The sequence below is a fragment of the Pholcus phalangioides genome, unplaced genomic scaffold (assembly GCF_987345545.1).
Source record: "Pholcus phalangioides strain wild (caught in Gottingen) unplaced genomic scaffold, Ppha-v1.0 ptg000015l_1, whole genome shotgun sequence".
In the NCBI taxonomy this organism is placed as follows: Eukaryota; Metazoa; Arthropoda; class Arachnida; order Araneae; family Pholcidae; genus Pholcus; species Pholcus phalangioides.
The window spans coordinates 40,982,606-40,998,033 of NW_028301608.1; the positions used below are offsets into that span (position 1 = coordinate 40,982,606).

Here is a 15,428-nt window from a genome sequence, read left to right on the forward strand (position 1 = left end):
GATTAATATAATGAAAAATAGCAACGAGGCAATCAAAATTCTAATCAAGAATGTATTTGGTTCAGTATGGCTGTGAAAGTTTTATGTATTACTTCACCAGCTGTGAAAATGAATGCCACCTCTGAGAAAGTGTGTGAACTACAAACTTGGCCCACTATGGCAGTGAACATAACAGACTTTACTGCACCTTCTGAGCTAACTATCACTGTTTTTTTAATAAGGCTTGGTCTACTATGATTGTGAACACCTCATATAACACTATGGCTGTCATACCTTTTGGTCGTTAGCATACTTGCGCACTGCTTTGGTCATTCACATGCTTTTATGCTCTCTAGGTCACTCTTTTGGTTGCTCACTGGCCAGTCTAGTAACAATGCACTGATCATCAGGGGTTCCTGATGTAAAAAAGCCCTGAAATTCAATCTGCCCAGCATCTTTACAGCTTACGGTACAGCCCTCTTCCAATCCAATGCTTTTAAGGGTGACCTTCTCCACCCCCCTATATAATCAGTCTAGTAAATTTTTAGAATAAAAATATATCCATTTTTATTTGGTTAATTGCTGAATCCCTTCCCCTTACAATAGCCTTTTCTTTCTTTCAAACAAAACAACTCGGGTCTATCACCATCTACAGGCGATTTACTACCTAGTGAGTTGTGCCAGAAGTGTAACTGTGTACCTAACAGTCTGAGTGCATATGTAGTATTGTTTGATTTTTCAGTGCTGCCAGCTATATTTCAGAAGTGAGTGATGTGTTATGATTGAATTACATTTACTGTTTGTAGTTCTGTTGCTCTCTGTGGGAGACTTTTCAAAGGGGAGATCGGCTCGCATTCGCGCCTTGCAGATGAGAACCACAGAAAACCAACTTCAGCTGACCACCACTGTGTCGACTGTGGGGTTCGAACCCGGAACCTTGGGACGAGAGTCCGTCACTCTGACCACTCGACCACCACAGCGGCCCGTGCGAGAGCCATTTCTCACACTTTTCTGTTGATAGTTTCTAATGGAAAATACCATATTCCAAATTTAGCCCACTTAGACGAATACAGACACAAAGTCCACAGCAGACGAATTGCCCAACAAGATACCTGAAAAAAAAAAATGCCCATTAAAAAATATGGATGTCAAATATAACCAAACTGCAGCAACTCAATATAAAAGCATATGCCTATATCATGAAAGAAAAAACTAATCAATACTATGTAGGGTGTCCCTTAAGTTTAAATTTGCCCCCCCCCCATCCCATCAACCTCTCACAGCACGCCCACTCCCGAAATTCACAAAAAGCGACTCTCAAACACACCCTGAACACCTTTCAAGTTATAGCCACACCTTCCCGATAGACGACTGATGAAAATAATACCTTTTAAATCACTATTTAAAAAAAGTAATTCCAAAACTATTAAAGTTTCTTGGTAGTTTTCAAGTCATGATCTCACTTGAAGGGTCGAAGAAATATCTGTGAGGGGTGTTTGTGCGCATGCGCGCTATTATTCAAATTCACTAGGGCTGTACCTGGGTTGGAGTGCAATGATAGATTAATCTCAGATTCAGATTTTAATATTCTTGCATTTAATTCGCTTAACACCTCTTTTTTTCTTAATCTCTCCGTCAGAGAGCATCTCTTGGGTGTGTATATTTAAATTCACGTAGTAAAAGGTACTTATAAGATGAATAAAACAACTTAACGAAACACATTTTATTTTGGGAGAACTCTAATAATATTGTTGTTCAAAATGTGAGCACAGGGAAATTTTTTTTGTAAAGATAATCTGAATAATTACTCATGAATGATGAAATTTTATTGGTATGAATATTTTATTCATGTACAAATTTCATCTTATTGTACTCCATTCAATTTCTTTTCGCTGATTTTTTAGGACTTTTATCAATGGCAATTTGAAGATTTCAACGGGAGATTACGTTCTTGTTCGAAATGATGATATTTTGGACCCCGAAGACTACACACAGTGTTATGTGGCTCAAATTGTTGACATGTATGATATAGGTAAGTTTTTATTACCTTATATTTGAAATTACCTAGTTTACACTGACTTGTGCTGTACAAACAGAGCTGATTTTAAAATCTTATTTGTAATATTTTAAATAGGGTGACCAGATGTCCCTGCCAATTTTTGAGTCATCCTGGAAGAACATAATATGAGGAGCTTATTTTCTAAAGGAAACATTTCCTTTTTTAATCAACTTTTTTTGTTCACTTTTCATCATGGTATTTAAATATTCTACTAGTCCTATATGCTACCTGTTGGGCTATTCCCACTCTTGTGAAGCAGTCCGTTCCAGAGGAATACATTTTTTATTTCTACTTTGTAAATTTAATAAATGCGGGAATGTTTCTTTTGGAGAATAAACTCCTTGTATAATGTAATTTGGTCATGCTACTGGTTGTATGCAACAATACATTCAAACTTGGTTAATATGAGCAGTTGGAAAATATCTAGCATTTGCTCGAGATCAAATTATTAGGAGTTACTCTTTGCATGCATGACAAAATAAAATGAGAAAAATTAACTAAATAACACGTCATGATAAATTGTCAATGCATAATACACATACTACTATTTAATCGTACATGTACCTCATACACATTCCTCTGCAGAATTTCTAGCAAATCAGTACATGCTGAAATGTGTGTTCCAGTGAATGATAAATCTGATGAATGGAAGTTGTGATTGTTTCGTGTTTGCTGGGGCTGCCATATGTAATAACACACGCCCAACAAAACATGGTAATAAACGCAGTCTACCTATTTTGTCTGAAGTTATATTGAAGCATATGTGAAAAATGAGGAAGCATGTGTGAAATTATATTGAAGCATTATGTTTGTAATTAACACATGTTGAAGGATCAATATTTTCAGTTGGAGTCTAAGTGAAATGAAGGCCCTCTCACTGTGTTGCCAGAATATGTTTCTCACAAAATACACTAGTGTCTTGGGAATGAAATTGTTTCTCACTCTGAAAAAGCTAGTTTATCCCCACAAATATTTAAAGAACAATCAACTTTCATGTTACATAAACAAGTTTCTAGATGTTTATATCTTAGGAGTTTCAAATTCATATCTGGGACCCTTTCAGTGATAATTCTAGTGACATACTTAAAAACTTTAGTAGATTTAATAGCCTATATCATGCTAACAAATAAAAGCTTTTCTGAAAAATTTACTGATTTTGATATACCAAATTGTATTTTCTTTTTTTTAAATCACGCAGTCAAATCAGATTGCTTGTATTTATTTTTATGCTTCTCATTTGACAGCTCATGAAATTGGTGACATCAAAATAAAAAAAAAAAATCATGATTTTTATTATTTGATCACTGAAAGAGAAGGAAATAAAAATTTTACTTCAGAAAATGAAAAAAATTGAAATAGTGGACATATTCACTTGCCTAGGAAGTTGCATAACAAATGATGGAAGAATCGCTATGGAAGCGAGAAGGGGAGTTCAGCTTGCTAAAGAATCCTTTTGGAAATTAAGGAATTCTTAAGGAGGAACCTATACATGTGTGTGTGTGAAACTAAAAATGAGGCTCCTTAGATGTTACATATGGCCGGTCCTACTGTATGCATGTAAAACCTGGACATAGAACAAGGAAATCAAAAGAAAGATCAATTCATTTGATGTTTAGTGCTACAGAAGAATGCTAAAAATAAAGTAGACTGACAAATCACCAATAAAGAACTCTGGAAGGGGAGAACTGGGAAATCTCCACACTGCTGGACACATCCTAAGAGGGTCTGCAGGAGAAGACGCAACACTGATATTACAAGGATATAAGAAGTGAGGAATAACAAGAAAAATGAAGACGTAGGAGCTGAAGGAGTGTAGTGGACAACAGTATCGTTATTTAAAGAGACAAGATCGAGTAAGATGGAGAGCCGTAATTGCCAACCTTCGAATCAGAGACTGCACATTATAATGATGATAATGTATTTTCTTTTTGATATAACATTCCTTTTCAATGGAATGACGGTCTTTATAAGGAGCGCCAAATCTATGAAAGTTCACTCTCAGCTTATATTTTGAAAAACATAAGAATACAAAAATTTCATGTCATCAATTTCATTCCATCTGGAAGTAATTCTTGTATCTAATTTATGTATTTTATTTCAGGTGAAGGACTAGAGCCATTCAAGGCCAAAGTCCAATGGTATTCTAGACTTTCAGATTTGCCAGACCAATATTTGAAATTACTTCAAAATACATGGCAGTGTGAGGTATTTGAAGAGCAACGAAATCTATTTGAAAATATAATTGATGCAGAATCCATCTTTAGTAAATGTGTGGTGAGTAAGAATTTAAAAAGAGTACATCAAAATTTGATGATTTAATAATTCGCATGCATGGATCTCACAAACTAATAGTTAATCCTTGATTTTGATATTATCCTAGAATTTTTACAAAAATTTTTGTGAATGAAATTTGATGCTCTTTTAATTTTTTAATGCTTAAAAATAATTACAACCAAACCTTATCAGGGAGTCAGTCACACTTGAGAGAGAAAAAATATGACCCCTATAAGCGGAGTGACCCGATAAACAAAGCCATGGCGTTGATATTTCCTATCTCCCATTTATGCTCTCATGCACATGAAATCAATTTTTCATTATTCAAGCGAGTTCAGTATTGGAAATTTATTCATTCAAGCTTACATTCGGCTTATTATATGCATTGTATGAAAAGTGTCCATTTTGTACGAAAATTTATATGTAGCCATGCTGTCTATAAAGTGACCCCTTAAGCAGAACGTGGAAATGTAGTATCATGTTTGATAACATGAGAACACCATGGAGGACAGTCTGGATTTCTAAAAGTGGTGCAGTAAGCTGAGTAACATGTTATCCTGATAACCCACTTACAAAGTTTGACTATTCACTACTGCATCAGTATTTCATGTGTACCTTCTCTGTTTCCCCCTTCCCACCAGGTGATATTTATTCCAAAAGACAGCTCTTCTGAAGCCTACATTAGTTTATATTATTTCCTTTATTTTCAGGAGTCTGTCCAGCCAAAATTTGGGTCCGTTTTCTGGACCCTTCACAAAGTACAAATCAATGAAACCTTAAATTTGGCATTTCCTTTGTGATAAATTAACTAGATTATTTCGCTTTGTACAAAATTACTTATGTTTTGCAAAATAATGACTCTTTTCACAAAAATAAGAGAATTTTCACAAAACAGGACCCCCACAAATACAGGCGTATGCAGAATTTTCTCGAGAGGGGTTTCAGAAAAAATTTTCTTCTGGAGGGGGGGGTTTAATTTTTTCCTGCAAAATAAAATAACTTTAAAATCTCTGCTTGAGGGAGGAGTTAGGACGCCCCCCCCCCCGTATCTACACCAATGCCTACAAAAAAGTCTGGACAGACCCCTGATTTTTCCATCCATTCCTGATCGTGGAATTTTGTGAAAGCCTAAGATAAGGCCATTTTCACTTCTATGTGTGCAATTTTAGGCCAATCTCTGCAAAAAATTTTGCATATACACCAGACAGGACCCAGATTGAATGATTGGCTACTTTAACACTAGAACAGCTGGATTTTGGACTAACCTGAAACCCCCATAAGAAATTCAAGCCCTATTAAAAGTAACTGATTGATGAATGATGTTGAAATGACCACATACAGTAAGACCTCTTTTAACGTCACCCCACTTATAACATCCGTTTTTCGATAGTTCTGCTAGCATAATTGGCAAAAAGATTCACTCTCCATTACATAATCCCACTTATGAAATCATTTTTATTTGATATCTAGAGATTACGTTATACCCAGGTCTGACTGTATAAGATTTAACTTGTTTTATGACTTTTGCGGGAGTACAAATTATAATAGAGAAAAAAAGGTGATATGACTCAACACGTAATTATAAATTAATACATGTCTGAAAGCGAAATGATGCCCATGAACAAGAACTATGAATGAACCCACAATATGTTCTAAAGTTCATTAGGCATGAATAAAAGTTGAACAATATGCATGCTTGACAGTAGCAGCAACACTTTCTACAAAACAGTTTCTAGCATCCTTCGCACTGTCAGAAGGCACATTTCTTTCATTTTTTTGGTATGTAGGAGAATTGGAGGGCATTTGTTGCGCAAAGCACCTGCACAAGAAGAAATCCTCATTGAGAAACTGTGGAGCCTGAGGATTCCTTAAAAATTATCCAAGCATATAGTGAGTGTGACAATGAAATGGGCATTGTAAAATACATGAACAAGCTACCTGCAAGTTCCTCATCTTGTGTATTTCCTCAGCATTTCATCTGTTAAATCTGTGTCACATTTAGCACAATTGTACCTATATTATATCTCGAGTGTGTTGTTTATATTTCTTAGTGCAACAGGACAATATTGTGTCATTTATTTCTAGTGGCAAAAATTTCAAAATCATCAAAATGTATTGAAAAAAATAAAACTGGCATTTATTCTACCAGTAAATACTTGTTAGGTAGGGATCTTAACACATGCACCTACATGAAACTGAACTAGAGGGCTCAGTTGCATATACAGGCCTCATATTAATAAGACTAAAATTTAAAAAAACTGATGGTTTAATTTTATAAGGGCAGTTAATTACAATTATCAGAATTTATTGCAGTTATTCATGGTATTATCATAAAAATTAGGAGTCTGTCACAGATTTCTTCTTATCTAAGAGTTTGCCCCCAGACTGAAGGCCTATCTTAGTGGGGGAGGGAGGGGGGGGGGACTATGCTCTGTCAAATGGCAAGAAAATCCCAATAATTGAACATTCAACTTATATGCATTTTATGAAGAGTTTGTTTTGTATGAAAATTTGTGTAGGCATACTTTCTAAAAAGTGACCCCTTAAGCAGAATGTGGAGATACAGTGTCATGTTTGATAACATGAGAACACCATAGAGGACAGTCTGATTTTTTTTAAAGTGACCTAGTAAGCTGAGTAACATGTTATCCCGATAACCCATTTACAAAGTTGGACTATATTCACTACTACATCAGTGTTTCATAAATACCTTTTCTGTTTTTCCCTCCTTCCTGCCAGGTGATATTTATTCCAAAAGAAGGCTCTCCTGAATCGGTTGTTTCAAGTAAAGAGAAAACCATGCCTGTGTTTTATTGCCGGTTCAAGTTTTCGGGCATAAGATTCATACCTAAACTTTCTGCAGGCAAAGACCTAAGGAAGACCAGAGATCAAAAGCCTGTTTTGCTGTATGGTACTCCTGTAAACAGAAAACCTATACGTTTGAGTTCTCAATCAAAGGCTGGATCAGCACTGAAGCAAAGTGAATCCGTTCAGAGCATCACATTGAAGAAGGGGAAAAGCTCAGGTCTGTTCAATGTTGCTGCCTATTTACTTTTTTTTAGGGTGTATATCACTGGATGATTCTCTTAACATAACATAACAGTAAAAGTTCATATAGTTTGTAGTAAATATTTATTTATTGGTCGTAAGAAAAAAAATTATCTTGATGCAATACAGTCGAATCCTGCTATAACAAACTCCAAGAGACCGGAGAAATCACGTCTTTGTAACAAAATTGCATTATAAAGAAATTCTGGGTTTTTGCATTATTCTTATGTTAATTTATCTGGGGATTAGAAAAGTGTTTGTTAAAATGTGATTTTTGCTACAACGGTATTCGTTAAAACAGGATTCGACTGTATACTGAAATACAGTCTATGCTCATTACAATGACCATTCCATTATAACGACCAGTAAGACTGGTCCCAAATATTTTTCTATTTCCTCCATGTCATTTTTTAATCCAATATAATGATCAGTAAACATCGCTCATTATCGCACATATTTTAATGAGAAAGGAATCAAAATAAATGGAGTTTGGATTTTTTGCATAGGGATTTTATTCCCGAACTAATTTAACTTCCATTTATGTAAAATCCCTATTTTATTTGACTTCAATATTTGTGTAGAGATTTTATTCCTTACACTTCAACTTTTATGTGTGGAAAATCCCTATTTTATTTGAAAAAATCCCTTTTGTATTTATTAGGGAGTGGTTTTAGTATAAAATACGGGTCCACACACACAAAAATCTCCCTAATTTTCATTTTCAAAAGTTGGCAGCTATGTTATGTTATAATCTATGACTTCTACCTCCTTCCCTCCCGATCCATTCCATCATCTCCTGAGGGAGGGGCGATATTGCTCACTTTGAGGACAGTGCATTGTCCCAGATACCATCAATTCTGTCAATCTGTCATGGAAGCTCCTTCGGCTTTCCTTTGTGAAGTGTATCAATATCTGATAAATGAGTTTTTTTAATTGACCGGAAGTATTCCATACAATTGTATACGATGCACTAGTCTGTTCCCTGATTTCATGAATTTTACTCTTTGCAGCTACGCTTTCCATAATTTTTCATTTCTGTTTTGATGGATTTGTTCCAGTGTTCATCTGCAGGTTGAAACAATGATAATCCACCTAGAGTAATGGAGAAGCTAGTGCAATCTAGTGCTGTTTGAAGCTTGCTTTGATAGTTCATTCAAATAGACTGGTGCACTATCCATAACATGTATGAACTTTTGCTTGAAAATTGCATTGGGTCTTTTACCCCCATACTTCCCTTTTATACTAGTTCATCAATTTACTCGTCATGGGGGCCTTTTGTGGCAACAGTCACTATGACATCCTCAGGGTAAAAACACTCTTCTGAATGTTTTTGAGCTCTGAATATAAGCATTGACATCAATTTTGTGCCATCTTTGAATGATGTATTCAGATTTTTTTTCCTTCAACAAAAAAAAACTGCTTCAGACAGGAAATTCAAGTTCCAAGAAAAAGTGTTCCAGATAAGCTGATTTTCTGTCATGCTGCTGAAGCTCATAATTTTCTGGCATGCCTGATTATGCACGGAAATATGGTAATATCACAAGGACAGTGTATAAAAGTCTAATTGCAATCCCATTTGTGTGTATTCAAATTGCTCTAATTCAATAATATGTAATAACAATTTTCACCCTTGGTTGCGTTAATTAGATTTAAGAGATCAGTAATGAAATTTGTTTTGTGTGACTGCTGTTTTGCTTTTTTATGTGTTTACCAGAAATTCAAAATTAATTACAAATAATTTTTTTATTTCTTTATAATCTTTTCAGATGCTTTTTATGTGAAATCAGACAGTGTAGATGATTCAAAGCAACCTGTTGTGTTAATTCACAAAATTGAAAGAGAACTGAATGGCTTTCATATAGGCGATGAGAATAATGTCTTATCTCAGAGAAGTCATAGATTAAGCAAATCACGAAAGCAACTCTGTAATTCTCCAAATGGATCAAAGACCATAAAGAAAAATGAATCGATTGTGGCCCTTGGATTAGACATCAGCAGGATATCATTATCAACTCATGAAAAAATTGATAAAGATGAATTGAAATCTGAATTTAATGGTTTTGAGAAAAAGAATGGTGATATTGATATGTCGTGTGACTTTGAATCGCCAATGAAAAGAGCTAGAATGACTCCTAGGAGAAAGTGTAAGACAGAGCCAAGAAACAAAAATGAGAATGTACCAGACTCGCCCGCAGTTAGGAAGCCACCCCCAAGACGCTCATTAAAGTTTGATGCTGATTCTGATCGTTTCGGAGCAACTGAAAAAAAAGAAGAGACTGTAACAAGATATGGGAGAAAAGTTAAACCAATCCCTAATGGATTGTATAGGTAATTTAACCATTATATTGTAACCACAACTTCAATTATAATCACACTCTAATTAACATTTTTTCTGTCTTTTTACTGAACAAAATAAATATTCATGTTTTTCCAAAGAAACCTTTATCAGAATTTGAATTACCTTATTTTAACGTGCTTAAGGGATCCTCATGTTTAAAAAAAACCCTGATTTTTGGGCTTAAAATTTGAAAAAAGTTGAGATATATCTATAATACTCTCCCAGTATAAGAAACCCCCCTCCTATTTTGGGGGACCATTTTTTTGGCAAAAAGGGGTTCTTTATGCATGTTGAAATACGGTATTTCAGCTGAAGAGATTATTATATGATCAAAGTTTAGCTTAGAACTGATCACTGTTCATGTGAAATCACCATTTCCAACTAATTGTATTATAGAATACTCGTGCCAGCATGAAACTAATATGTATTTTTTAATCCAAATGTTACTGATATCACAAGAAATATATTTCTATACTCTTTTACAACAGTGAAATTGAGGATTTATTGGCCACACCAAAGAAAGCAAAAGTTGTGTCTAAAAAGTCTGCATTAGAACGTACAAGAACAAAGTTTTACAACTCTGATGTGAGCGACAGTGATGAAAGTGTGTATAAACCCAGTGATGTGAGTGATTCAGAGTCAGACGGTCAAGTCGAAACTCTGGCTGTAACACCAAAGACAAAACAACTCAAACATTCCAGCATCAGAAACATAACACCAAAGTCCAATAAAAAGTGCACAAGTAATGCAAGGGCAGTTAGAACACCATGTTACAAGAAAGTAAGACCCCTTCTCATTAGAACTTATTTTTGAAAATCAAACTCGAGTCCTTCCCTGTATGTTGATGAAGGTTTAAGTGTCATGATATGTATGTTTTTTGGTGGTTTTTTTTCTTATTGAGACTTGCATTAATATAAATGATTTTTAACCTAATCTAAGGATGCACATACATCTAGTGTCATTTAATGCCTACAATCAGTTCTGGGAATCAAGGGATTCTTTTTTTTTTTATGTTGCACCAATTATGCCAAACCATATGTAACAGTGGTTTGGAATATAACCATAAATTTAAAATATAAGTAAAATAAGTATGAATTTTATGTAACTCGAGCTATCGGACCTGCAATTTTTTTTACTTCACAACTGCAAAAAAAACTAAGAAGTAAAAAGAAAATTTTTAATTTAATTAGGATGTTAAACACTCATAGGAACTTAATGAAATTTCAGTGGTTACACTAAAATAAAAAAGTGAATATAGTGAATGCTTCAATCACTTGTTAAATTGTGTGATTTTTATTCATACATGAATAATGTCCATGCATAAGATACAACAATTTCATATTTTTTACATTTCTGTAACATTAAATATATTTTTCCCATTTGTTAAATGGATTATAGATGATCAGATATATGAATGATTCATATCGGTTTCACTTATTGAAGTTCCCAAATTTAAAAAATTGCAGTGTTGATATAAATTTGCATTTGACATATTCATTTGGCATATCAGAATATTTTAAAACATTGTTTCATGGATAAAATACAGCATTATATATGATGGGGTTATTTTTATATATATTTGTAGCGCATTTCAAGTGTCACTACACCAACCATACCAAAGAGGGAAACGCCTGCTAAAACACCCCAGAGTCTTCTTGAAGAATCTCGACAGAGGTAGATGTTTATACTCATATTATTATTCAAAACTTGAAAAACTCAGTTATGTTTATGACTTTTTGTTAAATAATGAGCTAAATTGGTTTTTTTTTTAACATGTATACATTGTCACAAAAATGAGAAACTTTGCCTGGTTTTAATTTATACAAAAATTGCCACGTTTTTAAGACAAATAAATTCGAATAGTCTATGCGTTTCGGCTCTTCAATGGATCAATGGAGAGCCGTCATCAGGACCTTGTGGTCAGAATTCACACGAATCAGTCGTGGAGGGGTGATGTTTACGTCTGGTCATCTGAAGAGTTCGCCTTTGTATTTGCTGTGTCCGAGTGGTCTTCGGATGCGAATTGGGGAACTATCTGTAGCAAAGCGTTGAACGTTTTGTCACGACTGAGGTTGATAAAGCCTGTCCAAGCTGACGGAAGGAACACGCTACCTATTTTGTCAGCTTGGACAGGCTTTATCAACCTCAGTCGTGACAAAACTTTCAACGCTTTGCTACAGATGGCTCCCCAGTTCGCATCCAAAGACCACTCAGACGCAGCAAATACAAAGGCGAACTCTTCGGACGACCAGACATAAACATCACCCCTCCACGACTGATTCATGTGAATTCTGGCCACGAGGTCCTGATGACGGCTCTCCATTGAAGAGCCGAAACGTATTGACCATTCGACCAATTGAATTTATTTGTCTTAAAAACGTGGCAATTTTTGTATAAATGTATAGATTGAATGTTCTATTTTATAGGTTGCATGTTTCAGCAGTTCCCGGCTCTCTGCCATGTCGTGATGAAGAATATGCTGATATCTATGCTTTTGTTGAAAGCAATCTTCTTGATAAAACTGGAGGGTAAAATAACACAAATTTGTCTTTTCTCATACCAAATAATATACATAAAAGTTCTTAAATACTTATTAGCTCTTTCCGCACCACAGTAGAAATCATTAAGCCCCCTGTAAAATGCCATGGGTTTTTAATAAGGTAGGTTTTCTTTTGATTTTCAGCATATGTGAAGATATGGGTGTACAGAAAAGATTGCCATTGAGAAATAAACTTAACAAAATATCTGGATAGTAAAAGAGGCTTTTAAAGGGGCAAGATATTTCGTCAATGTTGCTTAAAGGATTAACTATTAAAATGAAAGTTTTTTTACAAATTAGTTCTAAATAATTCGATTAACTTTGGAAGAAAATTTTCTATTTTATTAAAAATTAGTCTGAATTGAATTAAAAACTAATGGTGTTTCAATGTTCCTTCTAAAAATAATTTTCATGTTCTATAAAACTGACAGGAAGCGTCAGTTGATAAGGGAAGAGATGTCTATTGATAATGAAAACAGAATTGTTTTTCTTTTCTCTGGAAGAAAGCCTCTTCTATAACTTGTTATCGTGTGCAAAGCTGTTTCCTATGGTCCATATAATTCTATTTTCCTTAGTCCCTTTTTTTTCCCTTAAATTCATAAGATGTAATGTTCAAAATGTTTCTTACATAAATGGGCTTGTGATTGCATCTTCTTGAACTTCTACCGTGTTTTCATAAATAACAAATCGATTTTTTTAAGAATAATATCACTGGATTAATTATAATTACAAGCTTCTTTTATGCCACAATAATAATTTTTCTTTCATTAGAATGGACAATTCACCAATTCACAGAGATTAATAAAGTGTGTCACATCCTTTTGAAAAACTTGAAATCCAAAATATGACACATTAAATACAGCCAGACCTGCTTTTAACAAAGTTGAAAAACTAGGAAAACTATTCATTATATCTCTCCGAACTGGCTTGAAAAATGATGTTTTTAAGCTAAATAAACATAATTTGCATGCGCAATGTTCAAATTTTCTAATAATCTGAGCATTTTTAAAATAAAATGAGATTAACTAACATATATTTGTAAAAACGGTCAAAAACTTGATTAAAATAATTATGTAATTTTAATGCGTCAATGAAAATATTTTTCAATCATTTTGTTTTTTTCTCTCTTGATCATAAGCAGTTATTGGCTTCTTAAACGGGGGGAGGGGCATTTACTTTTTCACTTTTTCGTTGGGGTTTTTTTCTGCATTCCTTCTAGTTAATTGATATTAATAAAATATTTTGTTTAGTGTGGAATTTTTTTTAGTTTGCTGTATGTATACATAATGTCATTTTTCCTGTTACAGGTGTATGTATGTATCGGGTGTGCCTGGTACTGGAAAAACAGCCACTGTTCATGAAGTGATTAGAAATTTAGAAAAAGAACGTGACAGCAACAGATTACCAGAGTTTCAATTCATTGAAGTAAATGGCATGAAAATGACTGATCCGTATCAGTGTTATGTTCAGATATTCAAAGTAATTGCACTTATATCACTTCATACTTTAATTCCTATTTTTTTAAACCCTATTAATAAGCCCTGATTATAAAGCAGGGCTGGACAAATCTTAAAAAACATCTATGTACCAGAACAATTTTTTAGACACCAAAAAAAATTTTACCTGAAGAAAAAAGTCCAAAATAATGTTTATTTCGACTTTCCCAGGGCGTATTTACCCTCTTTTATATTGGCAGATATGCTGCTATATACTCCAAACATTTTGTGCTATTCTCATCCAGCAATTTAGTAGCTACACAAAGAAAATTTTAGTTGCAGATATGATTTTTTTAGTTCCATGGCAACCTGGCACCTGGGTTTTGTCCAGCCCTGGTTTAAAGAGCATCATTCTATGATCATGGTTATGTACAAAGGGTATGCAGAGCTCCCCCACCCCGAGAAAACCAAAAACTTCTTAAAAAATTAATATTTTCGTAAAAAATAAAATACCTTTTATATGTAATTTAATCCATTTTTGTTAGTTAATTTAAATGCTATTTGAAGGTTAGTAACTCAAAATTCTCCTGAGGAAAATCTTTGTGCTTCCCCCCCCCCCCCAAAGGTTGATCCCATGTACACCCCTTGTTATGTACAATCACTATCGTTATAAAAAGAAAAGGGGTTACTTGAAACTATTATTTGCCCTTTAACCCCCAAGATGGCTCAGATAGGTGGAGTATGGGTATGTTTTTTTGGTTTTTGTTAATTGCGGGGAAGAAGATGAAATCTCTTGTCAGTGGCAGGAACAGGAAATAACAGGTCAACGGTGGGGGGAAAAGGAAGTAGTCAAAACTTTGACGAGTCTATTTTGAAAAGAAATATTTGAATGTTTTAAAGAGTTAAAAAACTGATCTTATTTTCAACTCAGCACTTACTTTTATTAGGTATCGTGTGCTGCTCCAGAGGTGGTAACATAGCCTGGCGTTTTATCAAATGGCTCCAACAAGAAAAAAAAAATCTTCCAATTTACCCGTTCTGATATTCAATTCTAGTGATTATGTCTCTTCTAGAATAAAATTGCTAGTTGTAATTTAACCCGGATCAACTCAAAAGAAGCACAAAAGCCATAAAAGATGCGTCATTAAAATTTTGTAATATTTCAAGTGCAAAAATGGTGTGAGTTTAATCACAACATAGTTTTATTTTTATTATCACTCTCTTTAAATTTTACTTTATACTGATTATGCATGAGAAAATTTATTTCAGGGTTTATTTAAGCCAGAGGTGGCCAGCCTTTTTCCAAGCAGTGGCACGATCAAGATTATTTTCTATGCACATGTCATTCTATAAATTTTAATAGATACCATGCATCCCGTTTTTCCGGAACACAAGCATTCTGTGTTTCTGCAAAATATTTTTCAGCTGTCCTCTTTATTTTCATAAAAATGTTCAGTTTGTCACTCTTTTGAGTTCTACATTGTTTTTATGTTTTAGTTATGAGTTTTATTATCACAAGAGATTGTGTATGTGTTTTTCATTTTTTATCGAGAAACTTGATCAGGATATGGATGGTATTGTTACCGAATTCACAGATGTCGTGAAGCTAATGGGAGTAGTCGGGAATCAAAGCGATAGGGAGTTGCTCCAATCCAACCTAAACAGGTTTGCAGCATGGGTAAATGAATGGAGTGTGTCTTTTAGCATTGACTAGTGCCCGGTCACTCATTTTGTTTCAAACAACCCACATTTCAC

General features: G+C 34.2%; 1 protein-coding gene across 1 annotated transcript in view; it reads left to right on the forward strand.

Moving 5' to 3' along the window:
* Orc1 (origin recognition complex subunit 1) overlaps positions 1-15,428 on the forward strand; it is a 32,453-nt gene that overhangs the window by 2,480 nt on the left and 14,545 nt on the right. The window contains exons 2-9 of the mRNA XM_089243553.1: positions 1,884-2,011; positions 4,140-4,312; positions 7,052-7,337; positions 9,127-9,688; positions 10,187-10,478; positions 11,284-11,372; positions 12,125-12,226; positions 13,545-13,716. Of these exons, the coding sequence (XP_089099679.1) occupies positions 1,884-2,011; positions 4,140-4,312; positions 7,052-7,337; positions 9,127-9,688; positions 10,187-10,478; positions 11,284-11,372; positions 12,125-12,226; positions 13,545-13,716 (1,804 nt within the window). The remainder of the gene's footprint in view (positions 1-1,883; positions 2,012-4,139; positions 4,313-7,051; positions 7,338-9,126; positions 9,689-10,186; positions 10,479-11,283; positions 11,373-12,124; positions 12,227-13,544; positions 13,717-15,428) is intronic.